The sequence below is a fragment of the Poecile atricapillus genome, chromosome 2 (assembly GCF_030490865.1).
Source record: "Poecile atricapillus isolate bPoeAtr1 chromosome 2, bPoeAtr1.hap1, whole genome shotgun sequence".
NCBI lineage: Eukaryota > Metazoa > Chordata > Aves > Passeriformes > Paridae > Poecile > Poecile atricapillus.
The window spans coordinates 5208454-5220816 of record NC_081250.1 but is presented as its reverse complement, the minus strand read 5'-3'; the positions used below and the strand labels follow the sequence as shown (position 1 = coordinate 5220816).

At 42.9% G+C, this 12363-nt stretch overlaps 1 protein-coding gene across 1 annotated transcript; it reads right to left on the bottom strand.

The window, feature by feature from the left end:
* Positions 1 to 2485: 2485 nt before the first annotated feature.
* On the bottom strand, positions 2486 to 11154 carry GORASP1 (golgi reassembly stacking protein 1). The gene is made up of 9 exons (XM_058830880.1): positions 10947 to 11154; positions 8982 to 9062; positions 7777 to 7980; positions 7044 to 7130; positions 6580 to 6710; positions 5917 to 6058; positions 5334 to 5478; positions 4872 to 5027; positions 2486 to 4585 (listed from the first exon to the last, which is right to left on the bottom strand). The coding sequence occupies exons 1-9, from the start codon at positions 11007 to 11009 to the stop codon at positions 4302 to 4304; spliced, it is 1293 nt and encodes a 430-aa protein (XP_058686863.1). The 5' UTR covers positions 11010 to 11154; the 3' UTR covers positions 2486 to 4301.
* Positions 11155 to 12363: the final 1209 nt, after the last annotated feature.

The following is a 12363-nucleotide window of genomic DNA, read 5'->3' as shown; positions in this document are numbered from 1 at the left end:
ATCATAAAAAAGGCCGCAGAAGTTATTTGATTTCCAAGTTTATAGTGGGAAGTAGGTGTAAATCTAGTGTTTAGTAGTGCAGACTGTCCCCCAGAAAAGCATTTAAATGGTGTATGACAGGTATCTTTTTATTCTCTTTAGGTGGGGTGGGGCTGAGAACAGGAGAGCTTGCCTCAGAATTTGTAGTTGAAGTGCAAGTATCATTTTAGGATGAGAAGAACTGCTTGAAGGAGTTACCAGTAACTTTAAGAAACATTGAAAAAATATTCAAAATAAGCTCTAGGCAGAAAGGTTGTGGACTCCCCTTCCCTGGAAGTATTCAAGGCCAGACTGGGTGGGAATCTAAGCATCATGTTCTAGTGGAAGGTGTTCCTGCCCAGGGCAAGGGCTTAGAAGTGGATGAGCTTTATTATAGAATCATAATTGGTTTGTATTGGAAGGGATCTTAGTGGAGTTCTACCCCTTGGTCTTGGGATTTATTAGTTGGATTATCCAAATATTCCCCAGGAGAGGGGCAGCCAGGGGTGCACAGGGCAGTTACTGGTATAGAGACATTACACCAAGGTATTATTTTTCCTTTCACAGAGGTCCTGTTTGATTCAAACTTTATCCCTAGAAATTTATTGAACTTGTCATTTAGAATCAATCTTCTAGCTCATGATCTTACACTGTGAATGTGGTGCTGGTTCCTGACAGAGCCAGGTAGAGTCACCTCCCAGCTGGATAACAGAGCTGTTGGGAACACACACACCCTTAACAAGAAAGTGGTTGTTTGAAATAGCTCCCTGTACTACAGTGGAGGCTTTTCTGTACAGAGCTGTGCAAACACCATGCAGAGCAGAGGTGCTGACTAGAGCCTGAGTGGGACATGTCTGATCTGAGAATATTGTGACACTATCCTAAATGTCTTTCAGGAGACTCTGAATGCTTAATTACACACTGTAGGTTAGAAATGTAACTTTGAACAAACAGCTGAAATTCTGCTACAGCAGAAGCAAAGCCAGTTGGTGTTTGCATAAGGCAAAAGCCAAGAAGGAGGTTGTGTGGGCAGTGCCCAGGAAATGGAACATACTAACACAGTCTAATCAATGCAATTAGTAACCTGTAGCTGCTTTCTCTTAAGAGCCTGTTATTTTGTAACTGCTTGGAGGTGGAAATACTTGCCCAGTTTTGGAGGAAGATGGAGAATGCATGTGGAAGTACACAAGCCCACCAGTACATGTGAGTGGTGTGATCTCTGCTCAGCATTGCAGAGATCCCTTTTCCTGCAGCATTTCTGAGCTGTAGCTCGGAGAAGCTCAGCCAAGTGTGGCTGAGCAGCCTCTGCACAGAGCCTAGAGCAGTACAGCAGGAGGTTCAGTAGATTGTCAGGCCTGCTGTGAAAGTTTAAGAGGGAAAATTAAATCAACTGCCTGAATTTGGTATTGTAATAGTTCTACCAGTAGGTGTTCAACTTAAAGACAATAAATACATCCATTCACTCATTCAAGTTCAGCCAGAATTAGTTCAGCATCCATATTGCTGTAATAATGAAATGTGCATGTTTATCTCTAGGATGGTTACTTCCTTATCATGATCTTGGGGGTTTGCAGTTGTTCCTAGTACAGGGTTATGCTGTATGGAAAGTTCCCATGGATCAAGTTAGCCTCAGCTGGGGCAGGGCTTGGCCAGCTTTCTGTGGCCTTTGTTGGGCAGAGGTTTGAGTCCCTGTGGCTCAGAGGGCTCCTCCTGGCTCAGCCCCCATCAGCCCTGGGAGCTGTGCATTGGCTGGAGCACGGCTCAGTGGAGATGGGCTTTGCCTAATCCTCACTCTAATACTTGAGCTGCTGGGAGCCTCTGTGGATTTAATGTCTGCCAGACCTGTGTTCTCAGGCTCAGCTGTTAATTGTAGGGAGCAGCTCAGGTCAGGAAGCTCATCTTGTTGTGTCTGGCCATGCAAACCACCCTGCTGCTGTAATGTTGGAGGTGACTTCCTCCTTCTCCCGTTGTTTTACCCTTCCCCTGATGCTGCCCAGATAATCATTCTTGTGTCTGCAGAAGAGCTGCTGCTGTTGGGTTTAGAGATGCCCTCAAAGTTAGAGAGTGGGAGAAAGGTCACATCCAGCTCCTGCTTACCTGCAAACATGTTTGGGACAGCAGCAGGCTTGTGTGGCTGTTTGGTATTGGCTCTGAATCCAGCAACCCTCAGGTGCTTCTCTCATTCTTTTTATTTTGAAACTAAAATTCCAATCACTTTTCTCACTTTGCACTCACAAACGGGAGTACTCTCTGCTTTCGTGCTGCAGCTGTGAGGGAGTATCCAAGTTGGTCAGAGAAGAGAAATTTGATGAGGAGACACAACTCTTCACCTCATTTAGCATTTGAATGATCAGGTTTCAGGTTTGGAGAACACAACATTCTCCTGCTCAAGATTAACTACTTGGTTTTCCAAACCCCTTCCCAGATCCAGTTAACATAACACACAGAGCCTGGACACAGACTGAAATAAGTTTAAGCCATTTATTATGGTGACATTTGAAATCTAGCCTGAGTTTTGACATTCCCTGCTCTTAGATTTCTAAAAGGTGTTTATGGTACAGAGTCATTTAAATGAGCTATTACCCTCTCGTGGCCATTTCTGATAAAGGTAAAAGACTAGAAACAGTCCTAAATAAACAACATGAAGAAAACACCACTTAGGTGTCTTCAGGCATCAGGCTCCAAGATTAAACAAACCTAGGAATAATTTAAATTACATTTCTGTTTAGTGTTTGGCTGTTTGCCCTTGGAACAGTCAGCTGGGGGAACAAAATAAGAAATTTATTTTAGCAACACAGGAAATAAAATTGGCTTACAATTAACAGACCCTTTAGCAGACTAGCATCCACTGTCAATTCTACTGCCTTTAATACATTCTTTAAAGCAACAGGTACTTTGACAGTCCTGTTCAGAACTACTGTACTTGCAGTATTTCAGATGAACAACAGATCAAGAGCAGATTTTTTTTGTTGGGGTGGACTCATCTGAAGCTCTGTTGTGCTGTGACTTTGCCTGCACCCTTTGGCTGAATCTGAGCTGTCACAGACAAACCTGTGGGACCCTGAGTCCCCCCCTGCATCAGTACCAGATTTCAGCCCAGTCAGCTGTCACTTACTGACCTGCACAGTGCAGAAACACAGCAGGAGCCAGAGCAAAGGAAATCAGGCAATATTGTGCTAAATAAGTGTACTTTAGTTTATAGCCTAAACACATGCCAGCCTTGTACCCCATTCTCTTAATTTACAAAGGATTTTCACTGCAGTAGCTGTATTATTGCCTATCAGCAGTTTTGAAATTCCATGATAAATCACTGCCTTGAGGATTATAAAACCATCCATGTCTTCCATTGTTCATGCCCTGTTTGCCATTACATTCAGAAGTGATTTGGAGACAAATGCAAACAAAGCTACAAAAACAAATTGCAGGTGCTGCACAACAGCCCATGTCTTAAACTTACAATAATTTGTATAAAAATAGTAATGAGTGAATAGGAGCAAAGGAGAGCTATTTCTCAGTCACTAGAGAAGCCAAGACATTCACCCTTCCCCAAAAAGACTCATCACCCCTACTTTAAAATCATCTTCAATTTGTTTCAAGTAACCACCATCACTCCCTCCCCCTTCATTGTTTATTTAACTGCACAGCCACTACCTGGTCCATTCAAGAGCAGAAGTGAATGGCTTTGTCCCATTTGGGGCTGCAATTTCAAAGCCCATTGTATTTCTTTCCAGCTCAAGTAGGTATATAAAGGTACATGAGTGACTGTTGCAGAGAAGAGAATGAAACCAAGAAAAATAACAGTCTAGTAAGTGAAAGCATGTTAGTGTAAGAAATGCCTTGCAAGTCACAAGAACAGTCTAACCAAGGTGTACCATTAGAAAAGCTTTCTAACAAAACTATAAATATTTTTATAATGCCATCAAACATCAGGATAAAATCATCACTAAGTGTCACTGTTCAGGCACAATACCTTTGTAAGTATCCAGGAGCACTTGTAGGCAAACGTGAATTCCAGAACTTGACATTCTGCCAGTGTCCAACTTGTTTCTGCATTAATTTCTCTATTGATTGGGTCATTTTGGACAACATTCAAATTTTGAACATAGATCAATCCATTAAACAGTGATTGGAAAAGACAACAGGATATGTACTTCATGTGATTTCTTTTCTAGTATTGTCTACACTAACAAAATATAGCAACTGTAATTCTTTCAAGATAAGAAAAATATTCCAAGCTGTAGCACTGCAGCATTCAGCAGTCTGTAAACAGCAGCAAGGTCCACTCACTCAGGATCTTGTGCAGCTGCTTCTCCTTTCTGCTCACTTGCTGCTTCGTGCTCTGGTGTCTCTGGAGCAGTGGTTAATGAGCTCTCAGTGCTGTTCACAAGCAGCTTGGATTCCTGGTTATCAGCATCAGTTCCTAGTGTTGTTTTTGAAGAAATGTCATGAGGAAGATCAAGAGAAGGTAAAGAAGGAATTGAAGGCAGGAGCTCATCCAGTGTGGGCTGCTTGCCTGATCCTTCAGGATACAGGGTTAAACCTTCAGGGTCCAAAGTTGAGGCATTTTCTGGAAAACAGATAGTTTGTAAAAAAACAAAACATACTAGGCTAACAGATAGTGCCTTAGCATTTTCATTTAACAAAAGAGACCCACATTCTATAAACTTAAGAAAAAGTGCATTAGGTTTTTCCATTTCTAAACCTGATTTCTGCTACTTTTTCCATCCCATCTTTGCCAGTCTTGCTGATCTTTATTAAAATTTGCCTATTTCAAAAACTGTGATGATGTTAAGTGAACATGAGTTGGTGCCATTCCAGAAATTAGATCTAAAGGAAATCTTGAGTGCACTTACCAAAATAAGCAGAGGCTTCACTATTTGGCATTAGTGTTTCAGGGCCTACAGAAGTCCCTGCTGCTGGCACATTGAAGGAGGCAGATGGGGACATGCTGGACCTGTCTGTTAAGCTTGTGAACTCAGAAACTGAAATTCCAGACATATCTAGAAAGCCTGAAGGAGAAAGCAAATATTAGTTGCAACACAAAATACTAGATTCAAAAGGACATGTTCTATCCAGACTGAAGTCAGTGAAGCTCCCTTACCACTAAGTACAAATAAATGTAACTTACATGGTAACCAAATTCTACAGCTCTAAAATCCAGGGAAGTCAAAAACCTCAAAGAGAACCACCACCAGTGCTCACAATTCTGAATTTAAACCTCTAGCTTGTTTAAGACCATATTAGCTTATTTAGAACTAATAGGTACTATAATGTACTCAAAAGAATTGGTGAAAAAAGGCACCCAAAAGACATACCTGGATCCATAACTCTCTGGAGAGGGGGAGGAGGAGAAAGGGAACTTTCTGGTGAGTAACCACTCATTTCTTGCTCTGTGGAATGATCCAAGTTCATAACTGCTTCAGAGATGTCATTCTGAGAGGTAGGTGCCAACAATGGAGTCTGGAATAAGACAGCAAGAAGTAAAAACATTGTTTTATATCAGAAGCTTCACCTGTCGCCAAGCCTCCCATGAAAGGACATGTTCCAGTTCAGCCTTTTAAAGCCAGTCTGTTCTCAGAACTTCGTTTTTGTGGGTGTATCTTTCTCCTACAGAAGTAGATGTTCTAACATCTATATGAGCCTCATACTGGCATGGCTGTAGGATGCAAGACTTGAAAACAAGGAGAAAATACCTGGCAGGAATTAGTATCAGCCAACACTGGTGATCTGGCACCTGCTCAGCAACATCAGCTCTTCCTTTCCCTTCAGCAAACTCCATTTCATTCAAGCAAGACTAAATGCTGTACTCAAACATTCTGTATTACCACTGTCACAACCAGCAGAAAATTTTGAAACTCCAGAGAACATGGCAGAGATTGGAATTTATCTCTTTCCTACCTCTGTGTAACCATTAGTGGATGGCACAGGAGTTCCAGCTTCTGGTGAGGGTGAAGGTGGTTTGCTTTCTGGCTTTTTCTTTGATGTCACAGACTGTGTTGGAATTCTGTGCAAATAGCCATATCCAATACCACATCCTAAACTGTACAAGAGGAAAAAAATCAAGACAAAAGCTGCTCTTAACAAAGCTAATATTTTAAATTTTGACTCTTTTAAACAAGAAGAGTTTATAGCAGGAAATAGCTACCTGCAAGAATTTCCATTTAAGAGTACTTAAGGAAGACTTTGTAATGAACTTTGAGACATGCACAGCTTAGCTTTCAGTGTATTATTTTATATCTTTACCAAGTATTTAATCTGAGCTGAGGTGGGTTTTGTTCTTGCTTTAGCTGAATGTTTTGACTATGAGAATGCAGATAATCTGCTAACTGCGAACTTAAGACAGGAGTTTTGCCATTTAATTCGACTTGAACAGGATTAGATCCTGAATGTGTCCAATTCCTAGTTCTAGGCTGATTTTTGTTTAATTAAAGATTAAGAGTTTTGGGTGACAAGTGTGAGGAAACAAGGCTTAACTTGGAAACACTAATAACTGATAGTAGTAATACTCCTAATTACTCATCTACAGCAAGTGTAAAACAGGTCAGCAAGAGAGATCAGTACCTTCCTTCTCCACCCCAAGCTCCATTGGGAGTCACAACTACCTCTCGGATGGAATCTGCTTCAGTGTTATAAACCATCAGCTTCAGTGGCTTCCCCTCATGGGATTCAATCAGGGAAAAGAAATCCTCTGACTATGGAAAAAACAGGAAGAAAGTAGTAGTTAAGAAACCCAAATGTGAAAGTCAACATTTTACACAGTTATTTACTCAATGTCAGACATTAAATACCCAGAGACAGAAACATCAACAATGTAGTTTGATCTTTAGTGGCAACTTATTTTTATTGTCAGACCAAAAAGATGTTTACCTTAACCATAAACTTTCTGTCATAAACATCAGCCTTCCATAATCCCCCGCCACCACCCCCATATGTTTGATCAGATTTATACAAAAACCCAAACCCTACAACAAACACTTGGCAGGCACAAAGACAATCACTCTGTGCTGGAAGGACCATGCACCCACCTCCTGGAGAATCTGATCAGATCCAACAACGTAGTCAGTGTATGGCTGGAGACCAGCCAGAGCCGCAGGAGACGAAGGCTCAACATCCTGTGAAAGAGTGACACGAGTCATCTGCACCCACAGCAGGACAAAATACCATGATCAAAAAGAAGAGCTAACTTCCAGAGCAAGGAAGGAAAGAGCATTTTGTTAATGGAATAAAAAAGAAGCTCTTGGAATAGTCTACATCTACGTGTGACATCCTGTAAAAGATGCTAAGTAAGATGTAAAACATGTTAAGTAAGAAAATTCTTACTCCTCTGAACATGTTGAGAAATTGCATTTATTTAAACAACCAGAAACATAAACATTCTTTCCTATTCAGTTCTACTCTTTCAGCTCTTCCTCTTAATTTTAAAATAAATTTGTGGTGCTATTTGTAAGATTAATATTACTTTAATGAAGTTTAGCCAAGACAGAGACAATCAGGCCAGAATCTTTTTTGCTTTTGCCATTGATTCTTCAACATAAAATGAAAAAAACCTTCCCACCTATCCTGTTTGGTCCAGCTGGGATGGAGTTACTTTTGTCACTGTCACTGGGAACCCTGACAGCCACCCACTTCTTGTTCCTACTCAAATATCTCAGACAAACCTTCAGAACTGTGTTGCTGTACTTTACATTACTGCTAAACATCAAACTGTAAAACAAGGTTACATAACCATTAATGAGCCAGCCAAGGATTCCTCCTCACCAGAACGTGCCAGACGTGTTCATTGGCTCCCTGGAAGCTGCAGAACCTCACGCTGGCTCCAAGGAGGCCTTGTCCTCCCCACATGTTACTGGGGATCACCTCCACCTCTCGGATTTTCATTGTTTTGATGTTATACACCTCCAACTTCACTGCTTTCTCAGCATTTGCCTTCAGCAGGTCTTTCAACATATTGTTTTCTTTGTTCTGTAGAGCAGAGATACAGGATTAACATTATTTCCAGTTGTACCTGTAACATCTGTGGCAGAATTTGAATACAAAGAACCAAAAGTATGAAAGTTTAGGCTCTGTGGTTCACAAACAATCCCAGCATTTTCCAATTCAATTTTCTTTTACTATAAAGCAGTCAGTACTGTCAACACACATCCCTTTACATAAATACTTCCTGTTATTCCATTTCATCACTGGCATTTCTGTCCTTCACAAGTGCTATTAAATAATACCAGCAGTATCAGATGTCAACTGTGTTTAATAATGAGCAGCAACATTTCACTTCATGTCTCTGAGCCCCATCCCTCTTCAACAGCCTTTCAAAGTCACTGCAAACTGACAGTGAGAGTATCTTCATTTCTGTCACGTTAGAAGATTAAATGATCTTCCCCCAAATCTGCCCTTATAATGATCACTTCTAAAAAAGACATCTCATAAAACCAAGACAAAACTTAATGAATTCAGCTTGTATTTGGTTAGGGTGGAGCATACAAGGTAAAGCTCTGAGTCTTCATAAACCCAAATCAAAACTCAAAAAAACCCCACCAGACCAACTCTCATAACACACAGGAACTGTGTTCTTTGTCTTGAAAGTATAAGTAGACAGGCTATGATTCTTTTCCATGTTTTATCAAATGTTGAAACTATTTTGTTTAAACAAATGTTGAGCTCTGACTATTGACTCACCAGTTCAGTATTCACCTTGTGGTACAAAATATGTACAAATGAGCAATAACATAAACATTGTGTTAACCTGATAAGAAGTTAAGGTGTGTAAAGGCATAAACAAAACCTTTCCTTCAAACTTGGATCCAGCCAAAGCGACTTTGAACACCTTCAAATTTTACTTTACTTTTAATGTCCAATGTGAAAAGTTTCTCTGCTTGTGCCAGTTACAGCTTTTACCCTTCATCATCATTACAGCACCCACAGTTCATGGAGGGTGGAAAAAAACACTGAAATTGTTTGAGACTTACAAGCCTCGTGTGTCCTATGGCAATGATGAAATCAAAGAAAGGTTCCAGTCCTCCTTGTTGGGCTGGGGAATTCTCTTGAACCTGCAGAACATACATTTTATCGTTACTCTACTCTGATCTCCAGTTACATAAGTGAAAGTGTTAATCTTTACACTTGATTCAATATTTACTTTTGAGCTGAGCCAGAGATAAGGCACCAAATGACTGCTCTCAATCTTACTTTTATAAAACTATGAACAGATATCCAAATGAAGCTGTAAAAGCAGGTTTTGAACCCCATATAAGACACAAATGTTGTGATTCAGAGTTCACAGCTTGGAATTATTAAATGCTGAACACTTTGGAGAAAGGCTTGGTTTTCAACGTGCTGCTGCAGGATTTTCTTCCATTGTTCTAACAACCTGAGCACAGTGAGAGTCCCCACTTGCATCAGAGCCATTTTTCCATGAACACAAGTGACAGCTGGCTTTCCACATTCCCAGCCCATTGGAACAGGAATATTTACACAAGCACACGCCTGCCCACAAGTTCTGGTCATGAAAACTGCCACCACTTAGAAAAGATTCCTAAGAAATAAGAGTTGGGACATTTCAATTTCATTAGAACCAAAGTTGTCATAGAAGAGATGCCATCAATAGTGAGGATACTCATAAAACACCTTCATACCAGGAAAAACCCCACCAAAAGTTTGCTGATTACACTGAAGTCCACCCACTTCAAGGTACACAGAGAAAGCAAGGTAGTGTTATGGAATCACTGCAAACCTACTGACAGTTTGCTCTTGACTTCACTTTTTCTTAACTCAGCAGCCCTTAACCTAAGATGTATTTGATTCCTGAGGGCCACCTCACAATTTAAGTATAAAATTACAACCCAGACATCATCTAAACTGGGAAGTTCATTGCTGTGGGTACGGAGGCATTGCTAGGAAAGTTAAAACTCCTACATCTTGTATTTGGTCTGGTGTTACCAAAATGCTAGTTATATATTTTTACCTTTTTTTAAACAGATAAAATTGTACCGGTATTGTGGCTTTTGCTGGCAGAACTGTCTATAAAAGTTATAAAATATATTTAATAGCATAGTTACTTCAATAAAAGCTTCCAAAGCAAAAATAAGACTAAAAATCATGCTTTATTTTCAAAATCAAAACTGAGCACTGTAACCACAGCTGGAGTAGAAGTAGTAACTTTGATCACAACCCTGAACTGCATCAAAAGCAAACAGGCAGCTTTATACTGATGCTGAGAAACACAGAATGCACATGAAGTGGAAACAGCACGTGGCAGCAACGCTCCCATTCTTATTCCAGGGAAGGAAAATACCCACCGAAAGAAACAATAACTCATGCAAGCATCTGCCCATCCTTCCAGATATGCATTTACACCATTGTACGTGCAGACAATCTGCTGAAGAGGAGTTACAACAAATTTGCATCTACATCTGGGAGAGACAGCCACGGAGGAAAGCACCGCTGGAGCGGGAATTAACCCCCTAACATGATGCTGTGAAGATCCAGAGAGAAGGGAGCAGGGGAAGGAGGGAAGTAGGGGAATAAGGAGAGAGAACGGCAGAAAGAGAAGGGGAACGGGGAGGGGAGCAGGGAGAACAGGAGGGGAACAGGGAGGGAAGAAGCCGTGTTCTACTCTTTAACAACTTCGAGAGCAGCCCCACAGGCTCCCCCAGGCTCCCCCAGGCTGTTCGGCAGCCAAGTCCCACCAGGTCGCGGCCCCGAGCCGCCGGGACGGGCACCCGCTGGTACCGGGAGCGGCGCGGCCGCCCCGCCCCTGCCGGCGTGGCAGCTCCGGGAAGGAGCCCACAGGTGGGAGCCGGGGCGACCCAGCCACCGCGGGCGGGATGCGGCAGCGGGGCCCCGCCGGACCCGCCCCAGCGCCCGCCGCCCCTCGCGGCCCTCCCAACCTACCTCCCTCCCTCTCCCCGCGGGCCCGGCGGCGGCCGCCTCACCCCGTGCACGTGGAAGCCCTCGGCGCCGCCGCCGGGACCCTCGGAACTGGATCCCAGCCCCATGGCGGCCGCCCCGCCACCGCTCCGCCGGGACCCGAGCGGACCCGGCCCTCAGGCGGCGGCGGCCCCGAGCATCGCTCTCACGCCGCTCCCGCAGACCCGAGCAGCTGAGCGCCGAGCGCAGCGCCGGGACACTGCGGAGCGATGTGGGAGCGCGGCTCGGCTCCGCGCCCTGGCGCGTGACCGGCGGGGAACGCCCCCTAGCGACGGGGACGGGGAGGGAGAAGCGAGGCGTTGCTGCGGGGGGCGGAGAAGGGGGCGTGGTCACTGCTGAGGGGGCGGGGCTTGTAGTGAGGGGCGGGGTCTGGGTGAGGGGCGGGGTCTGGAGTGAGGGGCGGGGCTTGTCGTGAGGGGCGGGGGCGGCGCTGGATTCCCAGAATTATTAAATCGCCGAATCACGGAGTTTTTTAGGTTGGGTAAAACTCTGAGATCACTGAATCCAACCTATCAAGGAACACCAACGGGGCCACAGACCATGGCACTGGGTGCCACCCCCCTCCCTCCACCTCCACCGCCTCCCTGGGCAGCCCATTCCAGTGTCTAATCAACCCACTCTGTGAAGGAATTCCTCCTGGTGTCCAACCTAAACCTCCCCTGGCACACCTTAAGACTATGAAAAAAACTTCAAACTCATCCACTACTGTTCTCATTCTGTCTTTAAAAATCATCCCCCTGACAGTATAATCCAGAAAGAGACTATTGCTAATTTTTTACCAATACTGTGTTTCTGTTCCTCTCCACAGACACAAAATTGCGCTCAAGAACAGTGTTTCTACCAGCTGAGACAATTTTTAGCAATAATAGCTGAAGAGGTAAATCAATGGGCCAATATTGCTGTTTTACAAGTTGTAGGTGATCACTATGAGGGTGTGGTATTTCCACCTTGAAAAGTTCTGAAAATTTTCAAAGTAGCAAAATTATTTTTAAGTGTTATTAATTAATATCATTAAAATGTGAGTTCTATTTCCTGCATGAACATTTTCATTTCAGTGTTAAAGTACAGATTTCATTAAAACTCCTTGGTAGTTCTGCTCTCACCTCCAAGATCTGTTTTCATAGGATCCATCCACATAATCTCTGTGGTTCAAATGTGATGCATAAAAACAGAAAAAAAAAAAAAAAAAAAGGATAAAAAAGCCGTTTTTTTCCTTTTTGCCTTTGCTTCCACGAGAAATTCTTACATTCCCTCACTTCAGGAGCTATTTATGCTTGAAAATCCACACATTTTGGTTCATATTTATCCAAAGAAAGCACAGGATATTCTCAGGAGCCTTTTTAAGTAACTTTTCCCTGGAGTTGTCTCTAAGCTGTGACTGCAGATCTGTGCATCACATTCATTGAGCAGATGGGAAGTAAA